Genomic DNA, 22312 nt, shown 5'->3' with positions numbered 1-22312 from the left:
ACACACACACACACACACACACACACACACACATACACACACACATACACATTTTATCCCGTTCAATCAGACAGATATCTCTCACACTCAAAGGTGTTGCTTTTCAGTTCAATTCCCCCGGATTTAAATTTCATTAGTGTGTGTTTCTACACTTTGGGTAAGGTAGTTTGTATTTCCACCAGCATCACATTCAACAAACTTTCCATTTCCAAGCAGAAGGCAGAAAGGTTGCAATTAAAGTAGCAAGTGTTACGTCACAGCATCAATGACAGAAGAAAGAAAGCTTGAGAGTCGTCTGATCCTTAAAAAGGAAAATGTTTCCCGATGGATATTATGCTGCCTCTGATCTCCCTCCTCCCAGGCTGAACAAAGAGTGCGTCACTATGCATACTTACATTGTAATTTACAATGCATAGTCCATTTACTTTTTCATCCGTTGTTAGTAGGGTGCAATTGGGGTTTGGGATTGTTGTTATATAGGGACCCCTGGTGTGTCACCACCAACACATGCCTCAGCATCAGCATCAGCATCAACACACAGAGGGGAGGAGGAGGGGGGAGAAAGAGGAGGGGAGGAGCGAGAGCATCAACACACAGAGGGGAGGAGGAGGGGGGAGAAAGAGGAGGGGAGGAGCGAGAGCATCAACACACAGAGGGGAGGAGGAGGGGGGAGAAAGAGGAGGGGAGGAGCGAGAGCATCAACACACAGAGGGGAGGCGTAGGAGAGAGAGGCAGTGCCCTACATTACATCAGCTCCCATAATCCACATGGGCAGATTTTCTCATTTCCACCTGGAAGTCTGCCAGGCGAGGCCAAAAGGATTTCTCTGCTGTTGACAACATCACACTGGCCAGATGAGAGGACACATCCATTCATGTGTTTTATGACTCGTCCTTGATATACCAACTGGACACACACCTCCTTTTTGCTTTTCTGTTCAAATGAGTGTGATCAAAACGTTGGAATAGTGGATGTGTTTTGTGTTATGATCCCTTGTTGATCTGCATCAAATATAATGGTATTGTTCTGTTATGAAAGATCAATGAGGAGTGCTTCCTAACCTTGGCTGCGTTACACTCAACTCTTTCATCACTACTGCAGTACTGCTATCCTAATGATGTATAACTTCTTCAAACAGCTGTTCAGTCATTCTGTCACATTATTGAGTTGCTCTTTTCATTGGCACACTTCTGGAATTTGTTCAGTCTTTTATTGGGTGCAAAAGGACATTTAACCACATGGCAAAGAAGATGCAAGACGTAAACGGGTACATGAACGTGACTTTGAAGCAATGACAAGCAGATTTTTCTCTTGTCTTTTCCCCCCATTGTCTGAGCTGCCAGTGTGCTGCTGCTGCTTTAAAAGCAGAGAAAAAGTTTGAATCGTCCACGAGACAAAAGCATATACGCAGCTCAAAAAAGGCCATTCATCATTTGAACAAAGCATCGCCGCTAACAACTGCATTATTTTCTTACATAATGTGCTGTTAATGAACAAAAATTTTACAGATTTTACATTTAAACGTCATTACCAAGGACACTCAAAAGAGGAACAATCTCAACATGTTGGTGACATAGTCAAGTCACTACTGTTGACTGTTGACTGTGCACCCTTCTGTACTGTAACATTCTGTGCTGTCCAGTTACCTACTGCATCACATTTCACTTCTTAATGGCTTTTATACTGGAATCTATTGGTAAGGACATTCCACAAGGAAAACAATAAACTCTAGATAATATGCTAAAGTTGATGTCCTTCTTTCCTACTGTATTTAACATTGTTTCTTTCACCAAAGGGGGTCCAATACCAGGCAATGTGCGATCTTCATTTTACTGTTAATCAAAAATTAACAACAACACAACATTGAGGATTAATGTAAACTAAGCCACTGATGAAGCATTAAATTAATTCACTATGTAAAGATGTTCATTCAAAAAGCCATTGTTGATTCCCTTAGTTTGTTTTTCAATATATAGAATGTCCATAAATTATTTATTCTATAAATTCTTTTGACAGTCAAATAAAACCAAGTCAGTATAGCAACATTCATAGCGTCCATAGAAAGCTGTAAACGCCCATTTCACGTCACACATATATCACACGGTTGAATTGATTATACACAACAAAGAGCCGCTTGGCCTTGAGAAACACCTGCGCTGCAACTCTCCCATGCCAAGTAGTTTCCATCCTGCTCACAGCCGCACTCACTCATAAACACACATCATTACTGCCCAGATGAGGGATTAAGGAGCTTCCTTGAAGGTCAAGGCACAGTCCAGCTCGCCGGGCACTCGGCTGGCGTTCAGAGCTACGTCCACCACCCGACGCTCCAGGGCAGCTGTCCGACTGGGTTTCTAACCTGAGCAGGGCCAGCCCATCCATAAAGCTGCTTGGGACCTGGCAGCTGCTCAAGGGGGAGAGAAGTACTAAGTATAGATTTACAAGAATGACTATGTATCTCCTCGCTCTAATCTCTGGTTTTTACACGCAATACAGATCATACACACACATAACATACGTATACGCTCTCTTACATCATTTTCTAGGCTTATGCTTGTTTGGCCGCACACAGGCGCACACGCACACACACACACACACACACACACACACACACACACCGTTCTTGTCGACAGAAAGCATGAAGTGTCACTTTTGATCTTGCGTCCACTCCTCATGCATGCATGATGTTTAGATAGTCGGCCTTGTTAAAGGAACACTCCGCCCATTTTCAACCATCTTTGTATCATTAGAACATCAGTAGTATATCAGAAAACTGTAAACGGTTTTGAAGTCTGTCATTTAATTTGACAGTTATTGAGTGTTAAAGTGTGGACCAGTGACGTCACTGGTCCACACTAACTCAAATTAATAACTCATTAACTCAAATCAACTCTCAATAACTGTCAAACTAGATGAATGACTTCAAAACCGTTTACAGTTTGAGAGTTGATTTGAGTTAATGAGTTATTAATTTGAGTTAGTGTGGACCAGTGATGTCACTGGTCCACACTTTAACACTCAATAACTGTCAAATTAAATGACAGACTTCAAAACCGTTTACAGTTTTCTGATATACTACTGATGTTCTAATGATACAAAGCTGGTTGAAAATGGGCGGAGTGTTCCTTTAAGATCTCTCAAAACAATCAATAGTGAGCGCTGGTCTCCTCCACATGTGAACCATACTGTGATCAGCATCCAGTAGATCCACTGTGATCAGCATCCAGTAGATCCACTGTAGGCTACTTCAGATTAGATGTCTCATTGCTCTTCAAACAGCGCACAAGCTCGCAGCATGTAGCATACCATGCAACTCAGAAACAGTGCTCTGTAGCACATCAAAAGACTGTTTGAGCTCACATTCACTTACGGATACAGTGCAGCGACGGCAGTAGGAACGCGACCAAAAAGAGCTGTTTCCAAAGAGGAGTCGACCGTAAGCACATCTACTTGACAGAAAACACAGGATGGCAGTATAGATCACATCATTACAGTTGATTGAGATAGTCCACAGAGTCCACAGAGTAGAGTCCTCACGAGCCATCTACAGAGAAACCTCCTGTAATAGAGTCCACAGAGTAGAGTCCTCATGAGCCGTCTGCAGTGAAACCTTCTGTAACGTCTGGATCAAAATGGAATGGACGTGAATTTTGCGAATCATCGAGTTCGAGTCCAATAAAGGTTGGCTCGCTGAGACCATGCAGCCGGACCTTAGAATCTGTACATCAAATGCACCAAATAAAACCCCTTTTCCTTTGGGGTTTGACAGAAGCAACACAGAGTCAGAATCCTTGGCTTCTCCTCTCTCCTCGTAGCCATCATCCATAGGAGTCTTTAGGAGTCAAAAGCACGATCTTCACAGATCTCCAGAGCAGCTTTAGTTGCGCCGCCCAGCACTTCCACATTGGCATCAATCCAGGGAATCACGTTGCCGGGCATGTACGCAGAGCAGTTGGCCATGCCGATGATGTCCGCAGGCCGCAGGACCCGGTCCCACATGTTGAACTGGCTCAGCTCGCCCACAAAGGCCTGGGTGGCATCAAAACGGCCTCCCACTATGTCCTTTACAGAGAAAGACAGGAGCATAGTTCATCATGACACAATTTTGAATAGAAGGTTTTAATCACAATGAATTCAGTGTGTGTGTGTGTGTGTGTGTGTGTGTGTGTGTGTGTGTGTGTGTGTGTGTGCGTGTGTGCGTGCATGTGCGTGCGTGCGTGTGCGTGCGTGCGTGCGTGCGTGCGTGTGTGTGTGTGTGCGTGCGCCCCCGTGTGTCAGGCCTGGCTCCAGGATAAAAAATGGTGAGGGTGCAATTTGAAAATGGCCATGTCAGTTGTAGTTCTTCTAGTTTCATATGAGCCCAGGATCTCCACTTTGAAAGACAGCAAAGCCCCCACTCGGGCCTGGCATGTGTGTGTTTTCAATCAAACCCTGTTGCAAACTACCAGCTGACAATCGGATATTTTTGTGCGAACTACCCCTTTAAACTCCCTTTGTACCAAGTATTGTGCAATCTCCTGCAATCTCACCTTGTGATTGCAGCAACACAGAGCAGCAGCTTCCGTAGGGTCCAACGCGTGTGTCGTATGATTTAATCAATCTCATGGGGATGATTCATATAACATCATGCTACCTTTCTAAAGTATATATAAGGTGTTGTCAGGGAGCTAACTGCTAGAATGATGCACTAATGGGGCTCCCAAGGGCATAGTGGTGCTGATGTATGAGGTAATACTGAAAGGGCCATGATAGCGTGAGAATAGCCTCTCTAGCTCCTCTCCCCTGCTCCCGGCTCAGGGGAGGACACACACCAGGATCCCATGAAAAGAACACGCACACGCACGCACGTGCACACACACACACACACACACACACACACACACACACACACACACACACACACACACACACACACACACACACACACACACACACACACACACACACACACACACACACACACACACCTCCACCAGCTACGCCTCTGCCTCTCCCTACTCCTCTCACCTGCTCCTGCCCCAGGATGAGCACCCCTCCAGGCTTGATTGGGTGCCAGGGGGCCAGGTTGTCCCCAGTGCCCAGGCGCTCGCCGTCCTGATAAGCCTCCCAGAAGCCATCTCTGGTCGTCCAGGTGATGCAGATGTGGTGCCAGCGCCCGTCACTTACAGACAGAGGCAGCTGGGCCACCTGGCCGGGGGTGAAGGGGGGAGGGTGATTTGACAGGAGGGCAGGAGGAGGGGCAAAGAGGGGATGAGTCAAGACAGGTTTGAGATTAATTGCGACACATTACAAACAAGGGCAGCAATTAGATGGGTGAGGGCTTCAAAGAGACGGCACTCCGCAGATGCATAAATGCGAATGCATAAAATGTAGATTACCCAGGTGACATCAAGGGATGGAACATCCTTTAAACCTGTGGCATAGCTCTCAGCAAAATATTGTCTTCTGCTGCGTTTGTGCTTTGTTCATAGATCAAAGAAAAACAACCGGTTACTCTACCAAGTACCAACCCAACGCAATGACATCATGGTCCACTGAGGATACGGCACAACACATGAGATTACAAAGTGTATAACTCATTAGCTGTATTCTTTTGAGGCTGCAAAATAGATTCACACTCCTCTCTGTCAGCGCTTTGTTCCAGCTCGGCATCAACCTGACGAGATAGCAAGAACTGTCCAAAACAAAACTGAAGCACCTGCCGATCACAGAAGCTATTGACCTGATTACAGTTGCCACGGGGACAATCAGGTGTCCTTGTCAAACGTGTCAGAGAAGGTGGAGTGAGAGTCATTGACTGTTTAAAGATTTAGGATCTCTGACCTAAATAGATATTCTGGTCCAATATTCTGAGACATTTGATATTACCCTGCCTTGATGTTTTATATATGTAGACACAGAGCTCAAACCCAACCATACCACCATCTCCACAAGCACAAGACAGGCATGTTATGCATGATCACTCATGATCATTTAAATTATTTATTTATTTATTTATTTATACAGGGGGAGTCTCACTGAGAGCAATGCTCGCTTCTTCAGGAGCGCCCTGTTCACATTCACACACACATTCACACCTAGAAGCTGACCGGTACAACGACAGTCTGATCTGTTGGACACTGAGCAGCTCCACTGGAGCGGTTGGAGTAAAGGCCTTGCTCAAGGGCACCTCAGTGGTGGATAATGAGGGAGGGGCGTTTCACTTTCCCGACCCAGATTTATCCGGCCAGTCAGAAGCTCGCTGCTAACTTGACAGCACAATTAAAATGTGTAGCCTACTGCAGTGTTTCTAAGAAGACCACGCAGGACTGGAAGAAGTTAATACACTCTGCATAAAACCCAACAGTAACACAAACGTTTAAGTATGCTGCTGTAAAAATATTGATCAAATTGATCCTTCTATCAATTCAGCAAATAATTTGCTCTCATTTACAAAATCAGCTCAAGGCAAACATATCTAAATTTATATGTGGAGCATGCTGGAACAGATTGGTAAAGCTTTGAGCATCAGATTATAGATGCACGGTTGCCAAAAGAACACAGTGTTAATGTTCTACAGCAACAGGGCTTTTCAACTGATGGCCCGTGGCAAGGCATCGCAGGTGGTGCCTGACCATGCATTCAATCATGTCGTTTCCATGTAACCTCCACCCCTTTCACTAGTGGTCCTCAGGTTGCTTCTTCTTCTTCTTCTTCTTCTTCTTTTTATTACAGGCACAAAAGACCACACATAAGAGACACTACAACAATATGACAACACAATACATCCTTCACACAAATAAAAGAAAAGACAAAAAGACAAAAACTAGAAAAGAAATACTACAACTATACAAAAAACCAAATAGAAATACAATGATGAGTTACAGCTTAGTTTGATTTGGGAGGATCCCTTCAACAATAATTGACGTTTGTCCCACTCCTCACTGGAGCAGACCCTCCAGCTACTGCCTGTAGCCATAATCTTTTCCCAGAGAAATTGGCTTCTCACTACATTTTTTAAAGAAACTTATATTCAAGTCTGTTTGGGATCGAGCTTTAAAAAGAAAACATTTCCCCAACAGAACAATTGTATTTACTATCTGGAGGCAGTTTTCATCCAGAACGCCCAATACAATGTTTAAGGGTGTCAGTTCACAACAAATGCCTGGCAGCCTTAGCCAGTCCTGGACTTTGATCCACAAGCTATGGGCCACATATCAGGTTGCATCTTAGTCAGAATGGTGGTCCCTGCTGGGATACAAAGAACCAGTTGAAAACTCCTGGGGCCGGTTGCACCAACTGGTCTTACACTGGTCTTAAGCTAAGTTGGTCGTAACTTTACGACCTACAGCTACGCCGGTTGCACCAAGACGACTTAAGCCTTTTCACTAAGACCAGGCGTAACTCCTACGCCTCGTCAGGAGGAGGCGTAGAGCCTGCCTGTAACAGAGATCTCCGCGGAGACCTTTTTGACCGTCATCGTCGTAACATCGCCAGTTCGCCGTCTTTGAAAGCACGACGTTAGATTATAACTAACTAGTTGTGTGGCTTAGCCTTCCCAAATGTTGGCGTTAATTCTTTTAGAATTTAATACATAGAATTGGGAACGTTACATTCAATTTCATTCAGACTCCCTGACACTAATCGCCGCCGCCATTTTCCCCCGGGGCTTCCACAGGAGGAGGGGGGTGGGAGGAGGGAGGGTGTAGTGATGCACATACAGTAGTGGGTGACGGCGCGAGGCACATGTGGGCCAATCAGAGGGCATTCCCCGACAATTCACATGAACGCGCATTGCTATGACCAGCGTAGTTAAGACCAGAGTAAGCCGTGTTGGTGCAACAGGCGTAAATCCATGGTCTTAACTAAGACCGACGTAGGAGTTACGACCAGGCATAGTTAAGACCAGTTGGTGCAACCGGCCCCTGTTCTACAAGACTAGTCCAACCCTATTACAGATTAAAACCCTGCAGGCTGTGTTTGACTGGAAAACGCAGATGTGGGAAATGTTTAGTGAACTTGCAGCTGAATGCACGGGAACAAATGGAGCTGTGAGGCGCCTACACAGCACAACCACTCTGAACTGAAAACAGAAATGCCTGTCTATTCCATTTCAAGGGCAAATCTGACTGATGAAGATTTTCCTTTAGGACCATTATAGAATCCCCTTCTGAGTAGTCATCCTCCCATAACTAAACGCAGACAAGGCTGCAGTGCATGGTAACACTGTGGAGGCTGCTCAACATGCAGCCAAATAAACAGCATGGAGGATGAGCCCCAGTGGACCCTGTTACCACGGTGAGCAAGTTCAACACATGGATGTGCTACATACATACATACATACATACATACATACATACATACATACATACATACGGTAATCATATTCAATGCTCTCACTCCTCTGCACCTCTCTCTCTCTCTCTCTCTCTCTCTCTCGCTCTCTCTCTCTTTCTCTCAGTCGGGGTACACTATAACTTATATATATAACTTATATATATAACTTATATATATAACTATACACTATAACTTCCCTTATACAACACATCTTCTGATCTCTCTCTCTCTCTCTCTCTCTCTCTCTCTCTCTCTCTCTCTCTCTCGCTCTTTTCTCTCTTGCTCTTTTCTCTCTTGCTCTCTGCACTGTCACCTCCGCAACTCTGCAACTTTTCTGTTATTCCCGACACCTCTCCGCTCTCTTTCTCTGTCCTGGACCCTCATCCCTCTCTTCCTCCATCCTCCTTTCATCTGTCTGACTTGCACACATGTATAATGCACAGTGAAGGGAAAGCTGTGAGGCAATGTGCCAGTGCCAATAACACCCAACGTAAACAAGACAGCTCGGGGGGAGAAAAGATCCACTCCAGTGAGAGGATACACCACTCCAAAATCAGCCCGATCCACCATTACAGTGCCGCAGCCCCTCTGTTGCCACAACGAGGAGAGAGGAAAAAAGCTATCACCACAGCTACCAACACAACAATTGCCATGCTTGTATTGCTTTGAAGACAAAATGCCATGAAATATTCAGCTATGTTTCCGTCAGTTTGTTCTGACTTGTCACAGACAGAAAGCCGGAAAGGAAAGAAGTTCAGATGTGGTTTCTACTTAGCAAACATGGCAGGGTATGTTCTCAACCGAATTACTGGCCTCCGTGGATGTGCGTGGAATATTGGTCAGTGATATTAAATGTTTATAAGGTTCAGAATTAAATATTAAAAAAAACGAAGGTTAGTGAATCTCGTCTGACTGACAGAATAACTCTAATTCCGTCACGCCAAAGCCCAAGATCACATTTCACGAGTACAGATATGCCTGTAACTTGTTCACGACCATCACAACAGCCAGTGATGGGGCGGTTCCAACATTATGATAAGCGACAAGGTGTCGATGTCAAGCTTGTGACTGAAGCTCACCAACTCAAATAGCCTACATCTTTTCCCTTAGCAAATCAAGGTACTGTAGTAGTGAGTGAGTGAGAAGAGCTCTGCCCTCTATCAACAACTACCCACTAAACACTCTTGATCAATGCACTAAGTCAGCTGCTCCAACAGTTACTCACTAGCTAACAGTAAAAGACTGTGGTGTCAGTTTGTGAATGAGTGTTAACCTCCTTCTTCCTGCAACTACTATCCCAGACTGTTGCCGTAAAATAGCTTGGAATAAAAAAATGACCAACACAATGGACCTACCTTATCGTTTACTAGGAGCTCAATGGGGTTGTTGCCCCATTCGATGAGCACTATCTCGTTTGCCTGGCCTGGCACGCCATAAGAGAAGGGGGTTCCTATGCCAGGGCTGGCACTGGACTTCAGCCACATGCACACTGTGAAGGCATACATCTCTGGTAGGCTCTTCTTGATGCGTCCATACAGGTAGTTAGTACGCAGGGAGAGGGACACCTTGAAATCCTCGGGTGACTTGAATGCATTATTACCTGTTGATTGATAACATTATGGTTATTATGTTGATTGTGAACTTTCCAGTAGATCATTATCATCCTCTGATGATAATGATGAAGATCATGAAGAGACAGGCGGGAACAACACGAACAAACACCAATGGAAACTCTATTAACCAGTGGGAACACAACATAAAGAGCCGATTCGATTTAAACGATTTAATATGCAATTAACCTCTTCCACTCCCCCCCTCCCTACCAGACACCCATTTTTGTCTTTCTGGGGGGACAGGGCAGATTTAGGGTGAGATAGCAGGTCAACAGTATATGCCACATAGAAGTGGTACACATCACCTGAAAGCTGGGAACCTGAAGATTACAATAGTTTGTGATGCAGCTCATCACTGTCAAATTTTTCCTAGTTATACATCTGTAATAAAAAAATTGTTTTATTAGGCGCCTATTCAAATGTTGAAAGTTTAGAGTGTATTCGCCTTAGAACATTATGATTAGAAGTACAGTGTATGATGGCCATCCTCAATCATCATGCAGTTATGTCACATAAGTTGTTTTTGGGTCGATACCATTTTCTTATACAGATTTGGTGCTAGATTGAACCATTTTTGAACACTCGAGAAATTATAAGAAAAGGGTAAAAAAAAATCCCTGCAAAATACCACATTAAGACACCAAGACCTTGAAGAACACCATAGGAAAGAAATCATGCTGTGATTTGGTATGAACAGCTTTTGACATTTTGAGATTTCTGTAAGAAATTGCATTTTTCACCGATTGGGAGGTGAGCACTTCTGTTCTGGAAATTGCTCAGAAACCCCCTTATGTCAAAGTCATCCATCCCCTGAATGCCCTAGGTCTCTAGTTTGTGGTTGTAAACTTTCATGAGGCTGTGGTTATCCTAGAGGTCACAATAGGTCATTTTATACAGTGAGGTCACGTTTCGAGGGAAAAAATGGTCTCACTACAAGGAAATAGCTACCATGAGGGACTAACAAGAATGCAAATGGGTCTCAGCTTTCCAGTCACACCCAATTTATGCAATCCCAAGACTGTTTAGGGACCCCAGTATGCAGAAATATTCAAATGGAACAGGTGAAAATAACATTTATACTGCATCCAAAACACTGCATGGTTTTTGCCAATAACTGGGATTACCATAAAGTAGGCATGTAATGAGGCTCATGGGTACCCATTCTGATTCAGATATTGTGAGCTGAGAGGCCAAGGGACCCCTTTGAAAATTGAGTAGCGCGAGTCCAGAACACTCGGATGTTAACACTTCTGGCTCTTATGTGTAAAAGTCAATGTGATTTTTCTATTGGAATTTCGGTTAAATGCATGAAATAAGGTCTGTGGTTAACAAAAGTGTATATGAAACAGCGAAGTCTGTGTTCAGCAAGATAATCTTCACAAAGGAGCACTACTTTTGAGACTTTTGATGCGTTTTCTGAAAATCACGTTAAAAACGCATTTACGCTTCAAAAGTCATCATGCATTTAACCAAAATCCCCATATAAAAATCCCATTCACTTACACACGTAAGAGCCGGAAGTGCAGGGACTGGGTAAGCCTACGGTCATCCCTGTGGTATTAGCAGCCCCCTTCCCAACAATTTAGAATGACATGGTTGATACCAATGGATGCATGAGGTCATCTCGTTTCATATTCATTCACTCTGGCTTTAAAAATGTTACAGCCTCTGAAAAGCATAATGTCAGACATGGACATCCAAATAGTGGTGGGGCAATTTTAGGTAATCAGAAATAGGGACATGTCTCCACCGTCTCTACCAAAAATGATGCCCATGGCTATATGATTTTATTATAGTGCTATGAGAATGGTGGTGAGTTGAATGATGACAAAGAGTAAGGAGAACAATAAAAATGAAAACACACACACACACACACACACACGCACGGACGCACGGACGCACGCACGCACGCGTGCGCACGCACGCACACACACACACACACGCACACACACACACGCACACACACAAACACACACACTTGCAAACACTCCTGCCGCCATAGTGACCAAGCAATAACAGCTGATGGGGTCCTGCGCACATATTGGTTTCTTAGCAGGTTTGCACCAGCAGGGCAACATGCTGGAAACCTTTATGGGACTGAACATGGCCTTCATCAACGTGTGAATCAGTGTCACCTATTGCCGTCACACCATTGTCACCACTAGCAGCAACTGTATGTTGCTTTCCCTCGCTCCATGAAAGGCTTATACACTGAATGAGGTCTGGGCAACAACAACAAAACAAGTTGTTTCCATGACAACAATCAGAAGGCAGGAAACCTGGAGCAGCCCAGTGTTTTCTGGAATATAATTTTATGAACATTTCTGAACCAAAATACGTTGCCTTTTATGTTTCTACTGTAGATACAGTAATATTAATGTTATACACATGATAATATAGTCTAATGACTGTCATGTTGAAGTACGCCGCTGGCGCCTAGTGCAGGGGTGGGATTGTGGGATCTGTTGCGTCCCCGTCTTACATTACAACCGAGAGAGCGCGCACAAGTTACTTGCCTAAACATACCCATACTGTTTTATTTGCACTTCATATTGGAAAGGCAAATTAACCAGTGTTTTGTTTCAAATTTAGAGATTGAGATTGTAGATGTATTTTGCAGACGTTTTGTTTTCGTACTACATATTGCTGGTTTTGAGACATGTAAAATGCCAATATTTTATTCTGGGTTGCATGGAGCATGTTGGAACCAGGGTTTAATTATGTCGGACCAGCTTACTAACTCAAACGGAACAATCTATATGTGAGTCCCCATGTTAGTCCATGTTAGTCCCCTGAGCTCATCATCCATTCATCAATAAATCCTTCTCACGATCATCTATCCCAGAGACACGCAGGAAGTGCAGGAAAACAACCTGCACAGGTTATCAGTCCAACACAGATCAACAAAGAGTCATATTTAGTGTCTCCACCTGTGGATTGTGGGACAACAAATGAGGTGGAGAACAGGCAAACTACATAGAGGGCTGGGAATCGAACCTGGGTCTTTCTTGCAGTGAGGTGACCGTGCTAAACCACTTCTGAGCTGTTGACATCCACTAAATTTAACTAAAGCTTCTATCCTCAAACATCTGTGCTGTGCTGAGCCTCAGGGGATGGACACGCGGGCCTACAGGACATTTCCAGTGACTGGGAAGATCATTTTCCTTCACAGGGTGCTATTTCATGTTACTTTGGCATCCACCATCAAAGTGATACCCTGGAGTGTGGACATCTTTCCAATATTTCTTAAACTAATTAAGAATTCAGTGTTGCTTCCCATGCCTTACTTTCAACACTGAGGTGATGCTGCGAGAGTGGCTCTGAGAAAGGGGGGAAAAAAACACTATTTCACTTGCATCATCAGAAATTTCAACAGATTCTCACTCTCACTGCGTTGATTTGTCACGTACCTTTGGCTTTGGACGCCCACAGTTGGGGTTAGCCAAGGAAAGCCACTTTGTTGGTGTTAGGCAGGGAAACTCACTTGGTTGGGGATAGGGCTTGGATATGGGTCGAGGTTAGAAACCGAGGCAAAATGGAGGCGGGGGAGGGGGCTCTGGCAGTTGCGGCCGGCTTCCTTGGAAGGCCGGCCTTTCGCCTGGTGGGCGCAACCGTTTACGTTCAAATACAAAGCAGAAGGGTTCTGTCCCAGTGCGTCAGGGTACCGTGTGCGACTGTGTGTCCCAGTGCGTCAGGGTACCATGTGCGACTGTGTGTCCCAGTGCATCTGGGTACCGTGTGCGACTGTGTGTTCCAGTGCGTCAGGGTACCGTGTGCGACTGTGTGTCCCAGTGCGTCAGGGTACCGTGTGCGACTGTGTGTCCCAGTGCGTCAGGGTACCATGTGCGACTGTGTGTCCCAGTGCATCTGGGTACCGTGTGCGACTGTGTGTTCCAGTGCGTCAGGGTACCGTGTGCGACTGTGTGTCCCAGTGCGTCAGGGTACCGTGTGCGACTGTGTTTCCCAGTGCGTCAGGGTACCATGTGCGACTGTGTGTCCCAGTGCGTCAGGGTACCATGTGCGACTGTGTGTCCCAGTGCGTCAGGGTACCGTGTGCGACTGTGCGTCCCAGTGCGTCAGGGTACCGTGTGCGACTGTGTGTCCCAGTGCGTCAGGGTACCATGTGCGACTGTGTGTCCCAGTGCGTCAGGGTACCGTGTGCGACTGTGTGTCCCAGTGCGTCAGGGTACCGTGTGCGACTGTGTGTCCCAGTGCGTCAGGGTACCGTGTGCGACTGTGTGTCCCAGTGCGTCAGGGTACCGTGTGCGACTGTGCGCACAAATCCAGAGGCTAAGGCAGGTGACAACGCTGCGGAAATCAAAGGCGTGGGAGTGAGAACGGGTTGGAAATTTGCATTGGGATAGTCAAATTGGTGATAAATCTGATGGGGGGAAAAAGGTGTTAAATCTGGATGACAACTTATAGCACCCATTCCAATCTCTTACTTCTCTCTAGCTCGGCGATCCTCTCCAGGAGGGAGTTGAGCGTGTGCTCGGTGCGCTGGCGGTGGGCTGCTGTTTCATTGTAAAGCTGGCTCTTCTCCTCCTCCAGCTCGGCCACCTTCCGGAGGAGCTGGCTCTCTAGCGCCCCCAGGCGCTGCCGCAGCAGATCACGCAGTTCAGCCGGCAGGGGGGACAGGGCAGAGACTCCCCCGGCCGAAACATTGGAACTGGGGAGACGCAACTGCTGCTGCTGGTAGGTGGAGTATAGGAAGGTTGCAGGTAAGAGCAGAAAGACAGGAGCAAGGAGAGGGGTAGAGGGGGATAGATAGATAGATAGATAGATAGATAGATAGATAGATAGATAGAATGATAGATAGAGAGATAAATAGATAGAATGATAGATAGAGATAGTAATAGAGTGAGTGAGAGGAAATGAGAGAGGAGGTGGAGTGAGACATAGGATACATGTAATCCTGTTAATCCTGCACACTCAAACAAGCATTCAGTCTCCATAAAGACCTAGATTTGGGCTAGCCAACTGATCTCCTACCTTTTAAGTCAGATATTCATTTGGCACCAGTGTTTTTAAATACAGCACTATCAAAATGAAGTGTGTCCCAGAGGACTTTGATTGGTTGTCCCAGTCGAGGACTTTGATTGGTTGTCCCAGTCGAGAACTTTGATTGGTGACCTGCTAAATGCCCATGGCTGAGCTGGGTATTAAAGGTAAACGCCTCTGTGTGACCTGGCTGATTGACTTCACGCCAGGCGTCATCGCAGATGTTTACAGGGGTCATCGCTGCAGGCCTAAAGCTGATGCATTCCACCAGGGTCATCGCTGCAGGCCTAAAGCTGATGCATTACTTACAGGGGTGGCTGTAGCTCAGGAGGTAGAGAGGGTCGTCCACATATCGCTTTGGATGAAAGAGGTCGGTGGTTCGATTCCCGGCTCCTCCAGTCTGCATGTCGAAGTGTCCTTGGGCAAGACACTGAACTCCAAATTGCTCCCGTTGGTGTGCCAGCACCCTGCGTGGTAACCTGCCGCCATCGGTGTGTGAATGGGTGAATGTACCTACTGACTGTAAAGTGCTTTGGATAAAAGCACTATATAAATGCAGCCCATTTACCATTTACTTCACCAGGGTCATCGCTGCAGGCCTAAAGCTGATGCATTACTTCACCCTGCTGCAAAATGCCTTCCAGGTGTTCTTTTCTATAGTGGCAGGTGGATGTTGCCCTGCTGTCCATTCCACTTTGGATTTCAGACACTTTGTGACACATTTGCGCTTGATTAAGGAGCTGAATAGGCCAAATGATGAATAGCCTGCCCATCTGGCATTTTGGCCAGGCTGAAGCAAACACTCGCAAGGTCTTGAAGGCCATTTCACCAAAGTCTGATGACTCTATGTTGATACAGCTGGTCCTGCTAGATGGTTACTGATTGAGGCCCTGCTCCACAGGACCACATCCCATCAGCAACATTGATTTGGCAGTAATCATTATGTTAAGCAGATTCAGATCAATAGAGATGTGATTAAAAAAAGCAACGTAATATGCAATCTATATCCCCACAGCTGCAATATATATATTTGATCATGGTATTAAAGCTTTCAATCAAATATAAGGCGGAGTGGGGAAGGGGCTGAGAGACGGATGGAGGAAGAGCAGCAGCAATGCAGCATGTAGGAGACAGGACCTCCACTCTAAATCAACATGAGTGTGATTGTTATTGGGAGCTTGTCACATTGAGAGAAATGTGCCACCCTGTCGTTATGACATACAGTAGCCGGAGATAAAGCCACCTCTTGCATCAGCATAGTGTGTAAAGAACCAATCCGTTACTTCACTGCCGATGACCTGGATATCAGTAGACTGTGATCTCTGAGCCACGTGGAATTAATGCATATAGCAGCAGAGAGGTCTTCTGGGATTGAACAAAGATCTGGCTCTAATACTACAGTAGTGTGCAAATAAATGAATCAACCATCAATAGGCATAATGATTCAATGTAAACATTCAGTGTGCAGGTGAATTAATATCAGCTGCTGCTATGAATAATTGGTCATTTGGTCACGTGACTGCCAAATTAAAACATAATGTAGAACACATAGAGCACCTCATAAATTATTCAAAGATGCATGGCCAAATCCCTGCGCACACACATGATTAGACCTTTGACAAAAATGTTGATCATTTATTTATGGCTTTCACACATGGGATTCACCATATCATTTCATCATTCCATGAAAAAAAATATGCCTGTGACATCTAGCCTAATGTATTTCATGACCCTTTGATCTCATCCCTGTGAGGTCTCCTGCAGAGCAGAGCATTATCAGGCGAGTGTGATCTGTGTATGCTGGTGGTGAAAGCGCTGAAATGCACAGCGCATGATGAATGAATCAATTTTATATGCTGTGTGATAAACGGAGTGTAAATCATGATAGCCTAGGTGAGAAAAGGAAAGAAAAACTCTTGCCCTGTTGTTGAGGGGCTGTCCGTTTGTGTATGGCGTCTCACCTCCAAGTTCTCCAGACGACCTTTGAGACTCTGCATGGTCTTGCCCAGCTGATCGATGCTCTCGCTGGGGTCCCGGGGCAGGTCTCCCATGGTGTTCTTGCTGTACTCCTTCCGCCTGGAGCCCTGACCCCGGGACTTGCCCTGCGACGACTCCTCAGCGGCCGCCTCGCAGCGCGCCAGCTTGGAGTTGAGCTCCTTTATGGTTCCCTGTTGGCTCACGATGGTCTCCTTCTGCTGCAGAATAGTCTCCCGGAGCTGGATGATCGTGTTGCGCAGCTCGTCCTCCACGGGGCTGCTACTCTGGAGGCGGTTCCCCGTAGGACCATACCCGCACCCCGGTTCTGCGCCCGGCGGAATGGCGTTACAGACGAAGCGGCTACCTGTGGCATCCTGGGTGCGCACCGTGCGTCCACTGACCAGGTAAAGTCCAACTAATAAAGCAAGCATCCCGACTAGATGCACCAACCCCAGTTATGAAAGGAAAACAAAGGACTCGTAAATCACCAGTAACAGGCGTTGGAATTCTCCTGTGAAATTATTTAGATCAAAGAAACTTATTTCATTAAGTCAGGTGGATGCGGGGATCTTTCTGGACATCGAAACGGACACGACGAGAGCATTAAACAAAGTTTAGTTTGTCTCCAAACCATTAAATAAAAAATAAAAAATAAGACTCCGCAGTGAAAATCATGCATCCATCAACCACACCATCTGTCCTGTTTGAAAGAAAATCAAAATTCTTACTTTAAGAATGTGGAAAAACTCAACACAGGTTAAACTCAAAATTGTGATCACCTTGCTAAAAAAGTTGCTAAAAAATAATTTGTAGCCTAATAGTAATATTGGAAAAACAAAATCCTCACTGGGTTGTAGCTGTAACTCTGTTGCCTCCCCGGCTGGCTGGTTTGTCAGTGAGCGGTGCTGAAAAGACAGCGGCGCTACTCGGGCAGATTATTATGGGGAGGTGCGCACTGGCGCTTCCAATCATCATCTGTGCGCTCATGCAATTCAGCTTCAGCCCGCGTCATCACAGTCCCAGCGGATACAGTCATGTATTAGCCTACTCTCCGACTCTTTTTGATCAGTTTGAATAGTGAGGAGGCTTAGGCTACTGTAGGCTACAGCTGCCAAACAAAAACGCATTTGGACAGGGTAGCCTAAAAGGGCTTTTCAATCTTTCATCTTTGTCCTGCGCTTTTTATTCCAACCCCCCCCCCCCCCCCCCTGTATCAAAGAAAGCCTCTCTCCAAAACAATTTAAGAACCTTGTCTATTATGATGTGTTGCAACTGGCAGACTGTGGCAGTGGTGGATAAAGTGAAAAAGCCACATTTGAGTAGCCTATAGATACAGTAGGCTGATCAGCTAGAAAATGACTGGTAGGCTACTTAAAGGACAAGTTCACCCAAAAATGAAAATTCATGCAGTCACGGGACAAGGCGTCAAATACCGCCGCTTTGTCACGCACATACCTTGTGTGTGGGATGTTAACGCACACGGAATGTGCCGGCCCGTGGCATATAGGCAGTATCGGCAATTGCTAAGGGCGCCATCCTAGGGGGCCCCAAATGATGGAAGAAAAAAATCATTATGATAATAATAATACATAATATAATATAGTATATTGTGGGGTGCGCAGGAACGAGGAGACAGTATCAGACCCAGTGGGCCTTAGATCCACTGGATTCTTTATTCCATGATACCCACAATAACATTACTACATGCTTTGCATTGTATCACTTTGCTAACCAGCTAACTGACTGCTCACCCTAAAGCCGGAACGCACTACTTAAAAGGCATGTGGACATTAAGGTGAATGTCTCTTAATTGTGCAACCATTTATAGTTTTGCCTAGCGTCTGATTGGTATGGGCCGGCATGTGCACGGTACCGTTGTGCATCACACTGCAGTCATGTGACCTTGATTTCTTCGAAATCAGGTGGAGAATTCCAAGAAAGAAAGGAGTGCTGGAGTTGAGCTACTACACACATTGAGCTACTACACACATTGAGCTACCTCACACTCCAGCCTTGCTGGAGGCTAGAGCCCTCGGCTAAAGCCTTCCTCATCGGCTAGCCTTCCCCCCTTTTGTAGGAAGAATGAAGAGGAAGACGTGGGGGGCCTGCTGCAGTGAAGATTGAAGTTCAGCTTTTGTTACCCTGTTCTTACCCTGTCATTTGTGGCCTGTATTCTACATTACCCAACATATCTGCATCTACGTTACGCCACTGGTTTATTTTTCATTCCTATAGCTGGAAGATCCAAATATGAATCAGAGTGATCAGAATTGCTGTACGGTTTATTAAAAATGGGTTCCTTTCAGTTTGGTTGCAAACACACCGTGTGATGGATTTGGAAGTGTTTGGTTGTGCCGGGCCTGCCCTCCATTGCAAATGATTGCTGTCTACGTTTGACAAAGTACATCTAAATCTGATACAACTCCATCTAAGTCTACAAAAGACAGTTAAACCTGCAACAAAGCCGCCTATATCTGACAAAAGACATGCAGCTGAACCTAACACAAGTCCGCCTACATTTTGACAAATAGATCTGCGAATGACAAAAGCAGCTCAGGATGTCCTAAAATATAGCCATCATTGTACTCCAGGTCATGCATGCACAAAATCAAAACACCAAAACAAATCAGACGATGATTTATAAAGAAAAAGAAAAAGAAAAGATTGGTGAATAATCTATACAATTGTACATTGCATGTGCTTACTTGTCGTAAAGCTTCGGTAGGGAACTTGGTAACCCTTTATTTTACAGGTACCCTAGTTACATATGAACTATTTGTAATTACACATGAACACCAAATGTAATTACACAGTAATTACCAATAGTTATAAATGATGTTCATATGTAGTTACATTGTAACATACCTGTAAAATGGAGTGAGTCTGTTCAACTGCAGTTCATATGTAGTTACATTGTAACGGACCTGTAAAGTGGAGTGAGTGTATTCAACTTTAGTTCATATGTAGTTACATGGTAACAGACCTGTAAAGTGGAGTGAGTCTATTTAACTGTAGTTCATATGTAGTTACATGGTAACAGACCTGTAAAGTGGAGTGAGTATATTCAACGGTAGTTCATATGTAGTTACATTGTAATGGACCTGTAAAGTGGAGTGAGTCTATTCAACTGTAGTTCATATGTAGTTACATGAGCCCTTTTCCCACATGCATACCGGAAAATTACCTGTAAGTCAATATCGGACATTTCCCTTCACACTTCGGCTCGCGCATGTGGGAATCTATCAGCGAATTTTCCTGTATGTTGGGGGGGCGGGGGGAGGGGGGAGCTTATTTGGGGGGTCGGCAAAACTCGAAATAAGTTCGCTTGTCAGTTGTCACACAATAAATCACACTCGTTTGACTTAAGAGCAGCGTCAAGCCGCCAGCGTAATCAACACAGCCGATTTCCCCCTCCCCTCTCTGCTCGAGAGCAGCAGCCACGGACAGACACAGCGAATGACACAGCAAATGAACAAGCGAAATCCGTGGAAGTAGTTTGCTTTGATGTGCGCGAATGATTAGTTGATGCACTTTGAAGAAGTTGGGATCCGTGTCTGAGAGAAATAGTTGCTGGTTCGATGTTTATCCGTTCACCTGCGTTGCGTTGAAGCACTTTTTACAGACTGGCTTTGTTTGATGTGTCCGGGGTTGCCTTCGGAAATCAGCAAGCTTACAATACTGCTCTTATTAGGCTATCACAAGATCATTTCGCCAGTTTGCTTTAATGTGCGCGAATGATTAGATTATGCCCGCTGGAACATTAAGCAACGTGTGTAAGCTACTCCTCGCCCATGATTGAAGGACCGCTGTCGCGGAAAATGACTGGAACCGTTTCCACTTGCGTCTCCTTAAGAGCATACCGGTCTTCTGACTGGGTCGAAACTGGTGAAATGTCGGGGACGACGGGGTCGCGCTTATACCGGCACGGCGCCTTTCTCACATGCAGGCATTAGACCACGTACCGGTCATTTTACGGTACAAAGCGCATGTGGGAAAAGGGCTATGGTAACAGACCTGTAAAGTGGAGTGAGTCTATTTAACTGTAGTTCATATGTAGTTACATGGCACCGGACCTGTAAAGAAGCTCTGGCCTGGGACAGAGATAGCTAAAAGCCAGTGGGGGATTCGAACCACTGAACTTCAGATTGCAAAGCAGGCGTCTTTAACCACTCAGCCACAAGGGCTTTCCAACTTGTGGAGTTTGGGATAACTGTATGTCAGTCAGATGTAGTTGTCACTTCCTAGCTTTGGTATTATAAGCATAGACTTTGTTAGATACTTTGTTAGTTGTAGCTTGAAAGACAGGCAATATTGATTAATGTGAATGCATTTCTGCAGTGTGACTGTGCCAGACCCCCCCCCCCCCATGAGCTGTAAATGGCTCATGGGACTATTTACACCACAATTCAGAAAATTATTAGAATGCATTTTTTTTATTTAAAATCTTTAAATATAACTAAATGTTTCTAGAGCACAGTGCATACAATTTATTTAGCAAATAGGGGGGAGTTCCCCCCTTATGCGGATTAGGGGATTTATAGACTTGGGGGGGGGGGGGGGGGTATAGACTTTGGGGAGAGATGATCCGGGGGTCTGCTGACCAAAGGGGTCTTTGAGGGGCTTCGACTGGGTCCCCAACAAATTGAGAAATTGGGAAATTGATGGGGAAATGACTCATTTACAATAAGCTAACAATTAGAATGTAGAAGAATGGCTATTTTGATTATAGTTTCACTGTTACCTCTATATCTACAATACTTTTATTATAATTTTTGTATTGGAATTCTGGACAAAATCATACCTACAACTAAATAAAGTATCAATATTTTCCCCCAAGTCTCTGTGTATAATAACAAAGCTATGAAGTGACAGCAACTACATCTGACTGACATACAGTTATCCTCTTAAACTCCACCATGAAATTTGGAAAGCCCTCGTGGCTGAGTGGTTAAAGCCGCTTGCTTTGCAATCAGAAGTTCAGTGGTTCGAATCCACCACTGGGTTTTAGCAATCTCTGTCCCAGCCGGGAGCTTCTTTACAGGTCCGCTACCATGTAACTACATATGACCTACAGTTGAAAAGACTCACTCCACTTTACAGGTCCGGTACCATGTAACTACATATGAACTACAGTTGAACAGTCTCACTCCACTTTACAGGTCCGGTACCATGTAACTACATATGAACTACAGTTGAACAGTCTCACCCCACTTTACAGGTCTGTTACAATGTAACTACATATGAACTACAGTTGAACAGACTCACTCCATTTTACAGGTCTGTTACAATGTAACTACATATGAACTACAGTTGAACAGACTCACTCCATTTTACAGGTCTGTTACAATGTAACTACATATGAACGTAATTTAGAACTATTGGTAATTACTGTGTAATTACATTTG

General features: G+C 45.0%; 1 protein-coding gene across 1 annotated transcript; it reads right to left on the bottom strand.

Annotated features, from left to right (window-relative positions):
• Positions 1-3834: 3834 nt before the first annotated feature.
• On the bottom strand, positions 3835-17338 carry nptx2a (neuronal pentraxin 2a; the record flags this gene model as incomplete). The annotated part of the gene is made up of 5 exons (XM_083648737.1): positions 3835-4062; positions 5008-5187; positions 9672-9916; positions 14375-14621; positions 16892-17338. 5 exons carry the CDS (start codon positions 17336-17338, stop codon positions 3835-3837), a joined length of 1347 nt encoding a protein of 448 aa, XP_083504863.1.
• Between the last annotated feature and the right edge of the window lie 4974 nt (positions 17339-22312).

This window comes from Poromitra crassiceps (assembly GCF_964638095.1).
Source record: "Poromitra crassiceps genome assembly, chromosome: 13".
NCBI classification, from domain to species: Eukaryota; Metazoa; Chordata; class Actinopteri; order Beryciformes; family Melamphaidae; genus Poromitra; species Poromitra crassiceps.
Note: the sequence above shows the minus strand (reverse complement) of the source record. Positions and strands in the feature narration are given on the sequence as shown.